A 17,553-nucleotide genomic window follows, 5' to 3' on the forward strand; every position below is an offset into this window, starting at 1 on the left:
ATAAAAACATGCGCACAGAGGATTCAACCGAGTTTTCTTTTCTCTCACTTTTCAGTATGTGCAGCATATTATTTATGATTTGCCCGCTGCGTACGGCTTACATGCCAAATTGCTGCAGAAGCCTTTGCTGGATTTTTACTTCTTTTTTTCTCTAAACAAGAAAAATAAAATTAAATTCGTACGTTCATTAATAATGAAATAACTGGCAGTGTGCAGTGATTGTATACTTTTCTTTTTTAACGAAAGCAGCATACTTCCAGTGATTATATGCGAGTACAATGCTCTTCAGCCCATATCTAGTATTCTGTGAATGGTTTTTTCTTAATTAGGTTCCCCTGATTGCCCTGGTGTGCATGTACTTGTGCCCACTCCAGTGTGCAGTTTCCAGAAAAACTTTTTCGGCGTGACATGGAGCGTTACCTTTTTCTTCACCCTCTTTGTCTTCGTTATGCATCAGTACTTTCTCGGTTTAATTCCTCAGCATCATTTGCAAACTGTTGCCGTTGTTACTTACTCATTCAGTCATTTATATTATTGAACTATTTATGGCGTCTGAATATCAACAAAATAAGGTTGCGTAAATATCACACATTTACTTATACAAGAGTATAAAAATGACACTGATCGGGGCGATGAGATAACTGAAATGAAGTCGGCAGCATAGAACCTCGCCACAGAACAAGGCACGCCAACCCCGTGGGGACGCAAGGTTTTGTTGATTGATTGATTTGTGGGGTTGAACGCTCTAAAACCACCATATGATTATGAGAGATGCCGTAGTGGAAGGCTCCGGAACTTTTGACCACCTGGGGTTCTTTAACGTGCACCCAAACGCAATGTTTTGTCGATGTAAACTGCGAACCAAGTAGCGTTTCGCGTAGCCCGTACTGAAAGACGGCACTGAAGATGAGCAGGCGTCCAACACGGTGGGAGATGCATACGTATCGATGGATGGATGCGGTGAGTGTCTTTTTAGTATGCGCCGAGAAACGCTTGGCGTTTTGTACAAGTGATGTTCACTTCCTAAAAATTCTGAATGCCCCGCGTTGTCAAATGCACTATACTGTAATCAAATGTCAAGTTTACAGCTTCGTCTCTGCAGAGATGAAACATTAGCACAGTCTATATACAGATTGGCAGTTCTTTTGTCAATTTTCCTTTTTGTGTTTGCGCAGCCGGATTTTGACTTTTTTTACTCTCCTACCTCAAACTAGGAGTACATCAAGTGCAGTGGTGCCCTTGCCTCTTTGGAAGTAGAGGCGTCCTCCTGGATGACTAGGGTGCACCTGGCGCCGGAGGGTTCATTGTGCATCTTCAAGGCCGGTGAGGCCACCTTGACCGACGACTCGGTGGGAGGTTGCTGAACCGCCTTGTTGCTGGGAAGAGAGACCTTGAAGCCCTCTTCGGGCGACTTCAAGATGCCCTGCGTGCCAGGCCTGAGGCCTTCATCAGCCGTATTCATGTGGCTCTTGGGGAGCTTCTTGCCGCCGGCTTCTTTCCTCCCACGCCGGTTTGATTCTCCGTTGTGATGCCCAGTCCCTTCCTTCGACGCGTAGTTGGCACTCATCGTCGCCGGGTCTGGACTGAGCTGTGTTTTGCCGTTATATGTGGAGCTCGTGGGGCTTGGTACGGCATCCGAGATCTCGGGTTCCGTGGCGTCGGACCCCGGGTCCGCCTTTTTGGAGCGCTTCCTGGTTCGGGGACTGCCATGTTTGCAGCGGCGATGGGCGTGAGGCGAAACCGCTACGTCATCACCTGTCGTGTTTGGGGCTTTGTCAGCTGAGGTCACCTTAGCTTGTACAACCTCCGTTACAATGCTGTGATGCACTTCAGGTTGATCGTCTTTCTTTGGTGCCACTTCTGAAAAAAAGGTGGAGTGGCTTTGTCATCACACTGTAGGCCGTATTTATTACTTTTAACGCTGTTATAACACACACAAGAGGCTATTTCGGCACCGTTTTGTACGCCTCCACCGATGTCCGTAACCGCTGTTGCCCGAAATAAGAAAAAAATGAATGAGAAAAGTTTATACCATCTCCCGCTAAACATAACTATGCGTACATGCGAAGCAGCGGGCGCTAACGCTTATATATACGCTGGCGAGGACCTGGACACTGGCGCTCATCGCGGCGTTGCGCAGGAGAGAAACCTGTGGAGGCGCAAAACACGCTGTGATTGACCAGTGTTTCCTACTGGAGCATGTCAATCGCTACTATTGGGCAATGAGAGACAGACTACTCCGATTGGACAAAGACCCACCGTCCGCGTTTAGTTAACGCACGCACTGCGAGTTTTTATTTTTCAACAACGTACAAAATATAGCTATCAGCGGCACTACCTTGAGGGTCAAGATCCAGTGCGTATAAATTTATATACGGGGTCACCAGCGAATGGTTGTGCAGTGCGAGAAGTCGTTTTTTTTTTTTAATCAAGAAGCTCGATAGCACACACCGCCTGCTTCGGCATTGCGAGGCGAGAGAGAGGGGAAGCGTAGCAGAAGAGAGACGCAGAAAGGAGGGGAGGGGGCGCGCATGCGCAATGGGGGTGTGAATGCCGCAGGGAGGAATGCCTAGAGTAGAAACAGGAAGAGAGAGCGTAGGTTATCACGCGCTCCCTTCGTTGGCATTGCGTGGTGGGAGAGGGGGACATTAGACGAGAGAAGGAGAGCGGACGCGCATGCGCAGTAAGAGTGTTCACGCCGCACACCGGAATGAGCTTGACCCTATGGTGCTTCTTACCTAAACAATTCTAGGATCAGATGGGATTAAACCAGGCCCTTCTGTGTGGCAGTCAAGTAATCTACCACAGAACAGCGCAGTTCTTTTCTTTATTACTGGTTCATTAACGTGGCATGTGCATCAATAACAGACAGCATTTGCAATAATACACTGAACACATTAGTGTCTAGATCATCGTATTCAAACTCAGTATGTGTCTTAATCTCAGCTACTGCATAATGAAGGCCTGTCCCACAATGACCTGCAGTTCACACCATTCTGTTCAAACTCATTCCATTTTATCTGTGCTAACTTCCTAATTTAGTTACTTTATCGAACTTTCTGCCTACCCTCATTGCGTTTAAAGTAAAATCGCACCAATTGATCTGTCAGCATTGGCGAAAAGGTTCACAGGTTGTTGGACAGCCAGGCAGCCTTTCTACAGTCAGGCTTCGTGCTTTAGGTCTTCGTCAAGGTGCACTTTAGCCGACTAACTTCCTGGTTTAACGCTGTAATCAGGGGTGGGGATTGGAAAGTTCAACGCCGCCTCCTACAATTTTCAAATGTTGTGTATAATATATATATATATATATATATATATATATATATATATATATATATATATATATATATATATATATATTATATATATAGGGCTCGTTTTTCCATGTTTTCACACAATGTTATTGAGATCTAGCAGACAATAATGGCAAGGAATGTATAGGGGAAGTTATTAGAACACATTGAATGTAAATAAGAAAGAAAAGAGGGTGAAAAAATAACCAGCCGTCAGCAGGAATCGAACCTATGACCTTCGAATAATGCGTTCGATGCTCTAACCACTGAGCTATCACAGCAGCCTTCCCTCCACCCACTTTTTTGGGTTTATATGTGAATTTAGAAGTGGGAGTGTCAGTCAGCGCCCTTGGCTACAGAGGGCGCTGACTGACACTCCCACTTCTAAATTCACATATAAACCAAAAAAAAGTGGGTGGAGGGAAGGCTGCTGCTCACGGCTGGTTATTTTTTCACCCTCTTTTCTTTCTTCCTATTTACATTCCATTTGTTCTAATAACTTCCCCTATACATTCCTTGGCATTATTGCCTGTTAGATCTTAAATATATATATATATATATATATATATATATATATATATATATATATATATATATATATATATATATATATATATATATATATATATATATATATATATATATAATGACGAACTTAACTGGTTTACTCTGCAAGGCTCGCGCTAAATCATATTGATGATGATATGCAAAGAGAATGTAGAGTCATTGGCTTGTTGCGCTCACGCTAATTTCATCACGCGGTGCAAGCGGCTGCCTCGTCACCTGAGAGTATCATGGAATGCGTCGCGTATAACGCTTTGCTCCAACGTGGATGGTTCAGTGAAACCCGTGCAAGCCATACAGCTTTTATCTCGAGTCCTACAAAGCCGCAACTACTTTAATAAGTTGACTACTGTGTAATGAACGATTTCTACGCAAGATGTTTGAGCCACTATTTTTTGTGCTTTTAATCCTCTTACGCGCTTTACCAAATAAAAATCCCTGCACGTACTTTGTTTTTAGGATGACCCTGCATCCGCTCCGAGAAAAAGAATATTTGGGATTTCACGCGCCAAAACTTCGATATCATTATGAGGCACGCTGTTGCTTGGTGCTTTGGATTACTTTTGACCACCTGGGTATAGTTCCACGAAAAACGAAAGATTTGGCCGGAAATAGATGTGCTTACAAAAATGAGCTCACCTGTTCGTGCAGCTGTAAGGCTCTCGAGGTGATGACACACGGTGAAGCCGGTAGCGGCGGGGCTCGGTAGGCTGGTGGGAGGCGAGTCGTTCGGCCGCTGGTCCATGCTCTCCTTGTAGATGACGGAAAACACGCGGTCAACCAGGTAGAGTAGCGGCACGCACAGCACTACGGTCGAGATGAGCATAGCGCCGATAAAGGTGGTGCCGCACAGCGACAGGAACACGCCATTGCGTCGGAGCCCGTAGCGGATGCAGCCCGTGTACGCGATGCGCCGCACCAGGTCGGTGAGCGTGTCCACCAGGACCACCAGGTACAACAGGACCACGACAAGCAGTGCGTCCAGCTACCGGGAGACGTCACGCGGTTAAACGTTCGCGCTCTAACCTATAGTCAATGGTTACGGCGCCGTGCACAGCCCATTCCTTTGTACTGCTCAAAGTGATTCGATATCGTACTACGCAGCACTCACATGCCAAGAGGGCTGACGGTGCCGCGTGTTCTGTGGCTGCTTAACCAAACTTGTCGCCCACCGTAATACCTCGGTTTTGCAGCAATTTTTTTACTCGATTGTTAAGTTTGGCTAGTTTTTTTTTTCTTTAAGGCGAAAAAAAGCTTCACCTCATCAAACGCGAAATGTGACCCCCGGTGTCAACACAAACAATAACTAAAGTCACGTGCCGAGGTGCGAACTGATGACGCCGCCGTGTGACGTCATCAAGACGTCACTTTTACGCAACTTAACGTTTAGTGTCACGATGATGCTCTCACACAAGAAATCTACGCACTGTCAATTAGATGTGCCGGTCCCTCAGACAGATCAGTGGCCGGGCGAACGCTGTCTTCAGGCCGTCGAGCGCGCGCTCCGCCTCCGCTCGCCGCTTTCGCATGGCGGCGCTGCGCAAGTAGATTGAGAGAACAGCAGGGAACCGGCAACCAAAACGGTGGAGAAGGAAAAGCAAGCAAGTGTGGAAAAAACAGGTTTAGCCGGTTCAACTGTCGCAAGGCCCAGCTTCAGCGAGGTAGTGGTGGGGCAGGGAGGGAACAAAGCAGCCGGCGTCACAGGTGCAAGTAGCCCCCAGGTGCAGAACGCTCCAGCTGAAAAGTCACAGCATGTGATAATCGCCAGGGACTCAAATCGAGAGAAAGGCTTTGAGGTGGTGGAAATAAACAGAGAGGTGCATGGGTGGAGGAGTTTTCAACGAGACAGAATTCACTTCGATGGGTGGCTAGGTCATGAGGTGGGTTGGCGACTTGCAGGACGCGCAGTAGCTTTTTTGGGTGGCAAGCGGGCCCTTCGGGGTGCAGGATAGCTAGTAACGAGGAAAACAACCAGGGAGACTCTTCGACAGGTGGTATGGACAGATACGATTCCAAAGTGGCACCAGTATCTAAGATAGGTAGAGTCCGGGGCATAAATGGACGTAGCCACGAGCGCCGAGCCCATTCAGGCAAAGGGTATATTAACATGCAGGGTGGTAGGAACAGGCTGAGGTGGGAAGAGATAGAAGAACAGCTAAAGTAGGAGAGGCCAATGGTATACGGTTTTGTAGAAACACATCTCAGGGACATGGAACAACCTCCGAACAATCCGGACTACGCGTGGAAATATTATAACAGAACAGAAGGCAGCAGAAAGGGGGGGGGGGGGTGGTATTGGGGCATTCATTCATAAAAGTACAGACTGGCAAAGGGTCAAGCAGGAGTGCAAGGAATAATTATGGCTAAAGGGAAAGTGGCAGGTCAAATGACACTCCTTGATTTTGTGTACTTGTGAACGGGAGCAAAGGCCAGAGAGGAAAACCAGGCAATGGTAGAGTGTATATCAAAGGACATTCAGGAGTTAGGAAGAGAGTGCGAGATAATTATACTAGGAGACATGAATGCGCACATAGAAGATATAGATGGGTATACCGACCCGACAGGCAAAATGATCATGGATATGTGTGAAAGGCTTGATTTGATCATTTGCAACAGTACCGAGAAGTGTGAAGGGCAAATAACATGGGAGGTAGGAAGGCTTCAGTCGACGATAGATTATGCACTGATGTCACATAGGCTGTATGATAAGCTCAGGGGAATGCACATAGATGAAGGTGGCTCCAGAAGTCTGGGTAGCGATGACAAACGTATCAAGCTAAGTTTTGGAAGAGCAGTGAAAGTGGGAAGAAGACAAGATGAGCGACTACAGGAAAATTTTTATCCAGAAAGGCAAATTGAAATAGCCACTAAACAAATTGAGAAAGTAATCACGGAGGATAATAAGACAGTGTCGACATACACGAATCTAATTAGACTCTTTGAGCTAGAGCTTGCTAAGGCACGTGACAAGCCACCCTGGAAAAGAAGACACAAACCCAAAAGTTGGTGGGATGAGAAAGTTAAGAGAGCCATAGCAAAACGTCAGGAAGCCTCTAGGGAACACAGACATGCTAAGCAGCGGGATGAACCGACAGATGATGTTGAAAGAAAATGGGCAACCTTTCTAAGCTGTAGAAGCGATGCATTCCTTCTGATCAATGAAAAGATTAGAAGGAAGGGAGCTCAGTGGCTGGCAGAAGTACATAAAAAAGATAGAAAGGCAGCTGTGAAATTTTGGAACCATCTAAACTCCCTCAGAAATAAGACGAGCCTAGAGCAGAGTTTTATAACTACAGCCTAAGGTGCTAGGCTAAAAGGGGATGAAGCTATTGAATATATAAGAACAAGGGTGACAGAAAAAATTTCAACTAAGAAGTACGTTATGCACCACAATAGACAAGGACGAATCAAGTGGTGCAATGGCTCCATTTTCACAACAAGAGTGGGAATGGGCTGAGAAAAGGGTTCCTAGTAGTACATCGACAGGCCCAGATGGCATTCCAATTAGGCTGATAAAGACATTAGGTCCGAAGTCTAAGCAGGCTTTGAGAGAGGCAGTGAGCACAATAATAATCGATGGTGAAGTTCCCGATGGATGGAAACTTAGCAGGATGAGCATGATCTATAAAATAAGGGGACAAAGCTGACATAAACAACTACCGTCCTATAACAGTGACATTAGAGGTCTATAGGCTGGCGATGCAGATTATAAAGGAAAGACTGCAGGCATGGATAGAGGATGAGGGGGTGCTGGGGGAACTGCAGAATGGGTTTCGGAAACACAGGAGGTTGGAAGACAATCTGTTCTCACTGACGCAGTGCATCGAAATAGCAGAAAAGGAACACAGTCCCCTGTGGCTAGCATTTTTGGATATTAAGGGAGCGTATGATAGCGTGGTTCAAGAGGAACTGTGGGGAATACTGGACACACTAGGCGTGGAACATGTAGTCACTAATCTTTTAAAGAGTATCTATAAAGGTAACAAGGTAGTTATAAAGTGGGAAAAACAGGTATCCAAGCCTGCAGAGGTAAAACGGGGGCTTAGGCAGGGGTGCCCCCTGTCACCCTTATTATTCATGATGTACCTACAAGGATTAGAGGCAAAATTAGAGGGAAGTGAACTGGGCTTCATCCTATCTTTAGTTAGCAAGGAAAACTTATTGATCAGGCACTACCAGCATTAATGTACGCCGGTGATATAGTGCTAATGGCCAACAACAAGGAAGATTTGCAGAGATTGATGGACATCTGCGGTAATGAGGCAGATAGGTTAGATTTTAGATTCAGTAAGGAAAAATCAGCAGTCATGATTTTCAATGACAACAAAGGTAGTGAGCTTAGAATACAGGAGGTCACGCTAGAGATAACAGATAAATACAAATATTTGGGCGTATGGATAAGCAATGGGGCCGAGTATCTGAGGGAACACGAAATATACGTGACGACTAAAGGTAACAGGAATGCAGCAGTCATGAAAAATAGGGCACTGTGGAATTACAATATGTATGATGTTGTGAGAGGAATATGGAAAGGGGTCATGGTTCCTGGGTTGACGTTCGGCAATGCGGTCTTGTGCATGAGATCAGAAGTTCAAGCAAGACTAGAAATTAAGCAACGTGGAATAGGTAGGCTTGCTTTAGGAGCTCACGGGAATACACCAAATCAGGGAGTACAAGGTGATATGGGATGGACATCATTTGAGGGCAGGGAAGCTAGCAGCAAGATAAAATTTGAGAAGCGATTGAGAGAAATGGGGGAAGAGCGTTGGGCTAGGAAGGTTTTCAGCTACTTGTACATGAAGAATGTCGATACAAAATGGAGGAAGCGAACCAGGAAGTTGGCTGGTAAATACTTACAAAACAGCAGGTGGCCAAACCAAAAAGAACTATCGGTTAAGAAGAAAGTGAAGGAAACGGAGACTGACATGTGGAGAATTAGCATGATTAAGAAGTCCGCACTAGAGATCTATCGAACTTTTAAGCAAGAAATTGCCAAAGAAAGGATCTATGATATACTCGGGGTAGTTCTTTACTGTTTGAGGCCAGGACGGGTGTATTGTGAACCAAAACATATCGAGCCAAATACGAAGGGGTAGACACAGTATGCAGTGCGTGTGGAGAGGAAGAAGAAACTGCCGAACACTTGATAATGTTCTGTAAAGGGCTTCACCCTATAGTTCAGGATGATGGCGCAGAGTTTTTCAAAGCGCTGGGATTTAGGGACCGGGAGGGCAAAATAAACTTTAAGCGGGTCGACTTAACTAGAAGGAGGTTACCTGATTGGTGGCTAAAGTCAAGGCACGAGTGAAAATTAAACTTTTCACTGCAAAGTACGAATCCTCAAACTCACTTTTTAAGAAAAAAAAATAAATATAGTTTTTGGTTCATTAGGTATTACGGCTTGGTGGCGCTGGCCACCACGCGATCTAAAGGGTACAGCCATATCCATCCATCCATCCATCCATCCAAGGGGAGCTGGCGCAGGACGGCCGCGCGTATAAGGAAGCTTGCGAATCCTGTGTTTTCATGCGAGTTAATTTGCATTCGTGCTTCTCGCCGGCTTTCATTGGTACAGCGGGAATGAAAAGTAACACGAACGTAGCGACGCGATGTTTTCACCGTACTCTGTCAGACCGTGCTACCCGTTCGATATATATGCGTTCAAGTTTTATAGCATTGGCGTTTCATTTTCTCTTTCAAGCCATTGCAACCTCGTCATGTGCGTGCCTCATTACATAATACAGCTGTGTACCTCTCTGCATATCTGACGAAAAAAAACAGATTGTATTTTTTTTCATTTCTCATCTGTTACCAAGAGAGAGAGAGAGAGAGAGAGAGTGAGAAAGGAAAGGCCGGGAGGTTAACCAGATATTGGCATCTGGTTTGCTACCCAGCGCTGGGGGCGGGGAAGTAGGGGCAAGAAAGAGGGGTTAGATAGAGGAAAAAAAAAACGCACGCGCACTCATAAAAAAAAACGAAAACACACACAGGAAGGGCGTCCCAGCTACAACCGTTCAGCAAGGCCGGTCAATCGCAAAAAGTGCAGCAGCGCTTTCAGGGCCCTCTTCTGTGAAGTCGCATCCTGACGATATTGCAGAATTTCCTTCTCCGACAGAGGCTGATCATCTAATTTGTTGAGTTCCCTGCGAAGGCATAGTCGCTGCCTACCATACGCTAGGCACTCACAAAGAACATGATGAATGGCTTCCTCCTTGCCACAGTGGCCACAGGCTGCGGTGTCGGCCATCCCGATGCGGAAAGCATAGGCGTTGGTAAATGCAACGCCCAACCACAGCCTACATAACAGGGTCTGGTCTGCTCGGCGAAGCCTCGACGGGATTTGAAGACTTAGCGTAGGGTCAAGCGAGTACAGTCGGGCATGCTTGAAGTGCGGCTGATTCCACTGCGATGTGGTTTGCCGGCGAGCAAGTCTGCGGAGCTCTCGTGCAGCATCCATCCTAGAAAGTGGTAGTCGCAGTTTATGATCTTCTGTGTGGGCTGAGCGGGCATCTTGATCGGCCCGTTCATTGCCGATGATTCCGCAGTGACTGGGCAACCACTGAAATGTAATTTGGTGCCCTTTCTCAGTCAGGTAGTGTATAACCTCTGCTATCTCTAGTACCAGCTGCTCGTGTGTTCCGCGGCGTAAGGCTGATAGTAGAGACTGCAGTGCCGCCTTCGAGTCGCAGAAAATAGTCCACTTTCGTGTAGGTTGATCAACTACAAATTGCAACGCGGCACGAAGTGCTGCCAATTCTGCTGCCGTTGATGTTGTTGCGTGAGATGTCTTGAATTTAATTGTCGTGGCCAACCTTGGTATCACTACTGCTCCTGTAGAGCTGTCCGGCTGAACCGATCCGTCAGTGTAGATATGTGTGGAGTCTTGATATTTCTCATACAAGAGAAGTAGTGTGAGCTGTTTAAGAGCCGGTGACGACAAATTGGCCTTTTTCTCGACGCCAGGTATGTTAATAATAATCATTGGTTGAGCGAGGCACCATGGCGGAGTCACAGGTCTAGCGGCAGGAGAGAACGAAGTTGGGATCGACTCACCATGTGCGGTCACTGTTTTGCAGTAAGATGTGCATGGTCGGACCACTGGTAGAGAGGCTAGGTGATGTCGAGGGGTTCGAGCAAGGTGTCGTACATGTGTCCTCAGCACTTCCACATTAATGTGGGTCTTGATGAGGTTGTCCCTTGTGATGGCGATAGTTGCCACTGTTGACGCACTTTGGGGCAAGCCTAAACATATCCGCAGTGCTTGAGCCTGGACACTTTGAAGCATTCGTAGGCTTGTTTTACTTGCGTTGGTCAACACAGGTAGGCTGTACCGAAGGAATCCAAGGAAAAGAAACCTGTATAGTCGCAACATAGCAGTTGTGGACATTCCCCAGTTCTTTCCAGCGAAGAACTTGAACAAATGACAGATGCCTGTCAATCGCCTTTTCATGTATAATGCATGTGAGCTCCATGAGAGGTCTCTGTCAATTATAACACCTAGGAACTTGTATGATCGGAGGTGACGTATTCTTTCGCTGTTTATCAGAACGCTATAGTTATGCATTGGTTTGCGCGTAAATGCCACTAGTGCACATTTCTCAGAGGAAATTTCCAGACCTTGTTGACGGAGGTAAATGGCAACTTGAGTGGCAGCTCTCTGAATTCGCGCTCGCAGCTGTAGACGTGTTACTGCAGACGTCCAAACGCAGATGTCGTCCGCGTACATTGACAATCTGACAGTACTTGGCAGATGCTCATTGAGAGCTATTAGCGTCAGGTTGAATAGTACAGGGCTAAGTATGCCACCCTGGGGAACACCACGGTGGCTGTAATGTAGCGAAGTGTCACCATCCTCGGTTCTCACGAAAAAGGATCGCTCAGAGAGACAGCTGCGTAGCCACTGAAACATCCGACCACCCACTCCTACCTCCTTGAGAGTGGTGAGGACAGCTTCATGTGTGACGTTATCGTACGCCCCTTTAACATCAAGAAATAAAGAAGCGCAGAGACGCTTACGGCCTTTTTCGTGTTGCACGTAGCTGACCAGGTCTATGACGCTATCAATTGATGACCGGCCACGGCGAAATCCCGTCATAGCGTCTGGGTAGATGTTGTGATGCTCCAGGAACCATTCTAGCCGTCCAAGTACCATCCTCTTCATCACTTTGCCCAAGCAACTAGCCAGTGCAATCGGGCGTTATGATGTGAGCACCAATGGTGACTTGCCAGGCTTCAGTAATGGAACGAAACGGCTGGTCTTCCAGTTAACTGGGAGGGTGCCCTCTCGCCACGAGTCGTTGTATATCTCGAGGAAGGCACTCCTCGCACACTCACCAAGGTGACACAGTGCTCTGTATGATATTCTATCAGGCCCGGGTGCTGATGTCCGTCTACACAAAGCCAGTGCTGCTTTAAGCTCATGAATAGAAAAAAATTGGTCCATGTGGTGATCGTGTGATGTCGTGCCACCACGTGAGAGCGTGGAGATGTTAGGATCTGCGTGTTGACCAGATAAGTTGGTACAGAACTCTTCTGCCACGTCGACCTCCGATCTCTGTCGAGAGAGGGCTAGAGCCTTGAATGGAGACCGCTGAATGGGAGATGTCCGGAGCCCTCTTATTGTCCTCCACAAGTGTGATAAAGGCTTGCGAGGATCTAACGAAGTGCAGAAGGCTGCCCAACGTTGTGACTCTAGCTTGTTGATGCGGCGTTGTATCTTCTTCTGAAGACGTCTAGCGATTCGTAAATCGTCGATTGCTTTCGTGCGTCGGTACCTTCGTTCCGCACGCCGTCGGAGAGCCCGAAGTCGTTCTAATTCCACATCAAATTCGGTTACTCTCGAAGAGCATGTGAGGGTGCACACTGTGTCTTGCACTGTGGACTTGATCACCTCTTCTAAGTCAAATGAGGTGTTCTCTTGACAGCGTTCTTCTTTGAGAGATTCAAACTTGGTCCAGTCCACTCTTTGGATAGTTTCGCGTACCTTGCAAGGTGATAATCCTCTGATCTTGACATATGTGGGAATGTGGTCGCTCCCATGTGTTTCTATGTCCGCAAACCATCCGGCACATCTGACGAGACCTCGAGAAACAAAAGCCAAGTCAAGGCAACTGCTGTATCCAGGGCCACGTAAAAATGTTGGGCTGCCATCATTTAACAAGCACAGCTCGTTGTCTGAAGCAAACCTTATCAGACTTCTACCCTTTGCGCTGATATTCAGGCTCCCCCATAGCGTATGGTGGGCGTTGAAATCTCCGATGATCACCCATGGGCCAGGAGTGGATGATAGGATGTGTCCTAGTTTTCTGTGGTCGAATCTACTTGATGGCGATAGGTATGCACCGACAACAGTGACAGTAAGACCCCTTTTCTTCACTGTTAAGCATATATATTGGTTATCGTTGTCAGGTGATACAGGCCAAATAATGTAAGTCAGGTCACGTCGAATAAACAGCAGGACCTTGCTGTTTCCACTATAACAAGCCGACATAAAGGATTCGTACCCGGAGAGTCTAATAGCGCTCGATAAATTTGGCTCGCAGATGACGATGATGGGAAACATATTGGTGGAAACGAACCGACGGAAATCTGCAATGCGTGATTTCAGTCCCCGTGCATTCCACTGAAAAATTGTTGCTTTTTTGACCTCTTCCCTGAAAGACAGTGGCTGGTGGGCCATTATCTACTCAAGAGCCGCCAGTACTGGACTCAGAGCGTCCAGTACTTGAAGTGCACTTTTGGCTGACGTTGTGCGCATGTTGTTTAACACCGTGCGAATGGCATTAATTATGGGTCGTTGAAGAGCAATCACTTGCTTATTCAAGTTCCGCTGCTCCTCTGTTGTCGCAGCTTGCTCTGATGAATGCGGCTTCTGATGTGGTTCTTCCACAAGTTGCGTGCGCGTAAGTGGCGGCCAATCTTCAGTAGAGAGAGATCTACTTGTTTTCTGTCTTCCATCGTCTACGTTCGCCGCGGTGTACCCTGCAGTGGGCGCCGTTCCCAGATGCGTTGGCTTACTTCTTGTAGTCGACTGCGTTCTTCGCGAAGATCTTCGACGGTGACGTCGTCGTCTTCGCCGGACTTTTTCCGCGGCCTCTTTGTGGGTAGAGCTGTCTCGCACCATTTGTCTAAGAATAGTAAACTCCTTCTTTATGCGTGGACCGTCTTTGGAAGATGCACTGTGGGCACCTTGACAATTAGGGCACTTTAGTATGGTTGCGCTGCATTTGTCCTCGGTATGTGGTTCTGAGCATCGGGGGCACACTTCGGAGTTCCTGCACGCTCCCTGCACATGGCCGATCTTCTAGCACTTATGACATCGCATAGGTTTTGGAATAAATGGTCGGACCTGGTGACGAAAGTGGCCAACCTTCACATGGGAGGGGAGACTGTCCCCTTTGAACGTAATTCTCACACAATGTGTGTTACCAAGGCGGCTGACATTCACAATGACATTATCTTCATTTGCTGGTTTTATTAGCACTGAAAGATCCGAGTCTGGAATTTCAGTGGCGATGTCATAAATGACTCCTGTTGAAGTGGTGCTATCAGCTGGTATTATAGACTTGACATTGATGTTACCCAGTTGCGTTACTTTCTGAAGCGCGTTTAGCGCACGTGGGTTCAGCACATAGATTGCCAAGATGTTCTTTCTTGCGTTTAAACGTATTTCTTTGATCTGATTTGGCGTAATATTCTCGAGATACACAGAGAGCGCTTGCCTGTTCAGCCCGCGTAGACTGTCGGTAGCCTTCAGTGGCACAAACAGGATAGAGTGAGGCCATTGCTGAGGGGCTGTTACCAAAAAAAAACAAAAAAAAAACTAGCAGGTCCCTTATGGACTCACCTGAGACGACTGAAAGGGAAGAACTATCCTCGTTTTTTTTTTTTGGTTCAATGAACTGAGTGCTTTCTACTTCCGTCCGGGATATTTCTGCGCTCAACGTGGTTTTTTTACTGCCTGAAGAACTGGAAACGAAGCTAGCTTTCTGCCCCTCAGCTGGTTATGCACTGCCCTCATGGTCAGCCCATTTCAACCAAGCGAAGATGTTTTATGATGCCATCAAGTTATGTGACCTTCTATTACGCCACAAACATTTATGATATGTGACGTTATATGATGAAGTTTCCACGTAATGATGATTTCTTGCATCACTCGTGTTCACGCCGCCGGTGCGAGAAGACGCCGGACGCCACCGGCGATCAATTTTCGCTTTTGATTAGGCAGTTAAAGCTATCGCTTTAATGCACTGTACGGCTGTAGCTTCGTGAAATTGTAGGTTCCGCTGGTGTTCGGGGGAGCGTGCTTGCAGAAATCAGGCAGAACAATTGGTCTCCTAATAAATCTTCGTACGACACTCCAATATGCCGCCTGCATTTACTAGCCGACTATTTTATAGATTACAAGTAGTGGTGGCTGAAGACTACCCTTCACGTTTGAAACATGACAATTTGTATCACTAAACGGGAGTGCACTGCATCCGAACAGTCAACAAAAGGGTCTATCAATAGCAACGCTACCTCACGATTACTGCCGTGTGCAACGCTAGCATCACGCCCCGAAGCTGAATGGGAGCCCGTGGGCACAGCCATTCGGTCTCTTCTATCCTCGCTACCGAATTAAGAGGCCAGAGAAACGAAGAAAAAAAAAACGGAGTAAGGAGCCGGATATTAAGGCTACAACAATCCGTCCACGAATACACAGACAAGCTCAAGCAACTGACCACAGGCCGCTTTTTTTTCGGCTGTCACGTTGGGTCAAGTTGAGAGTGGTCATTAGACTTCATACTTTTAACAGCGCCTGTTCAAAAAAAAAAACATAGGTCATGATCGCAGACATCACGTCGCATATGGAGCTGTTCTTGTTTATTTCACGACGATTTCATTGTTTAATCTCTCAAATGGTGAAATCACCAGCCATAGTTCCTAATTTCCTCACACTTGATTTTTCTCGGTGTTAACGCATGCAATGCTTTGCGAAAGGAACGGATTATGACCTATATCCCTGGAAGCAGTATAGTGCCAATGTGTGCTATTTAGTGCATTAACTCTAGGCTTGCGCATGATGTGGTACGCCACTAGAGAGTAGCAAGCATAGGGGAACATTGGGAACCCAAGCTTTAATATTAGCTCCTGGCAAAGGCTTCTCTTGGTTCATCGTAGCACGTTTGGTAGACTCGGCGAGGGCGGAAGCGTCGCTGGCTTCCACTACGTCTTCGATGTAGGCAACCGTGGCGCCCTTGCTGACGTGCTTGCACTCGTTGATAAAATTCGTGATCATCACGCTTGCGTTCCCTCGTCTCAGCTCGTCTACTCCTCTGGCAGCGCAAATTTCGCGGTTGATTAACAGTTGCTGGTCGCCTTCAACGACGCTTTGCATATCTTGATTCTTGAGTACCAACTTAAATGCTGACGCTAGCTGGAGCGAGGAGAAATGATGACTTGGTCTTCCAGCACATTCAAGGCACCGCGTCACGGCTGCGTCAACTTTTTCCGATGCGTCCATGTTGCGCTGTTAGGTCGTCTTCAGTATATGAGGTTTCTATGTTAGGGCTCCGTCGACATACTATCGTGTTCTAAAGGTTTCGTCGTGGCGCCATCGTCGGCGTCGGAGGGTCTGGGGTAGTTCGTCGTACAGAAACCGCACCTCCATCAATTGCTGCCATCAGTTTTCCGAAGAATGCGGACTAGGCGGCCGGCCACGGGTTGGGCCAGTGTACGACCGGCTGTGCCGCGAGTAGTAGCGGCTGGGCCACGGCGAACCGTATGGTCGTTGTTCTTGCCACTGTGTTCCGGTGATATAGTCGGCGGTTTCGCGAGGCCTTTCACCCGGCTGCAGACGCGGTGCGTTGACAATAGAGTTACTGTGTGTAGGGATCAAGTTGTCGCGTGTGAAAAAGAGGGACTTTGGGTAAGGAATACCGCGTAGCCGCAAAGACGCAGGTCAGTGACGCGACACACACAAAAAAAAGCATCGGCGAGAGCACGCGCTGTCCGAAAAACAACGTCCTCGTTTCTTTCTGCTTGATGTGGGCTCGCGCTCGCCGCTGTTCATGGCTAGGTGGCATTATTCCCGCCATTGAAAAAAAAAAGCACCGCCCCGATACTCGCGCAAATGGTAGTGCATAAGCGGAAGTAAACCAAACGTGCACACTGAGGGCACACTGAAGAAACAACAAAAGAACAATGCCGAGGCACGGTCGCACTAACGCACGAATTACGGCTTGAGCCGTACAACGTGAGCAATCTCTAGGTAGTGCTTTTGACGCTGGGGCGACATGGTTTCGTCTGAGACCACATCATAAATCATGTCACTCATGCGACGCTCTACTTCGTAGGGTCCAAAGTAGTGACTTAGGAGCCTTTCGGACAACCCTTGGCCAACCCAAGTCCATACCCAAACTAAATCTTCTGGGTGGTATTTGAGCTCTCGATGGTGAAGATTGTAGTGACGTGCATCTGCAGTTTGTTGTTGCGTGATATGTAGGCGTGTCAACTATCGACCTTCTTCGGCATACTGAGCAGGCTGCTCAGCGTCAGGTGTGAGCGACCCGTCGTAATCGTGTGACAACATAGCGTCTAGCATGGTCTGGACCTCACGCCCGTAGGCGAGACAGAACGGTGTGAATCGTGTCGTTCCTTGGATGGCAAGTTGTACCCGAATGTTATGCATGGGAGGACATGATCCCACGTCTTG

The 17,553-nt window shown here is 47.3% G+C and overlaps 2 protein-coding genes across 2 annotated transcripts in view; one reads left to right on the plus strand and one right to left on the minus strand.

Moving 5' to 3' along the window:
* Nucleotides 1–17,553, plus strand: part of LOC142803582 (uncharacterized) — a 118,652-nt gene that overhangs the window by 52,592 nt on the left and 48,507 nt on the right. The window lies entirely within an intron of this gene.
* On the minus strand, nucleotides 1,047–5,312 carry LOC142803578 (uncharacterized). Its single transcript, XM_075888793.1, has 2 exons — nucleotides 4,497–5,312; nucleotides 1,047–1,860 (listed from the first exon to the last, which is right to left on the minus strand). Exons 1-2 carry the CDS (start codon nucleotides 4,681–4,683, stop codon nucleotides 1,211–1,213), a joined length of 837 nt encoding a protein of 278 aa, XP_075744908.1. The 5' UTR covers nucleotides 4,684–5,312; the 3' UTR covers nucleotides 1,047–1,210.

The sequence above is a fragment of the Rhipicephalus microplus genome, chromosome 3 (assembly GCF_043290135.1).
Source record: "Rhipicephalus microplus isolate Deutch F79 chromosome 3, USDA_Rmic, whole genome shotgun sequence".
NCBI lineage: Eukaryota > Metazoa > Arthropoda > Arachnida > Ixodida > Ixodidae > Rhipicephalus > Rhipicephalus microplus.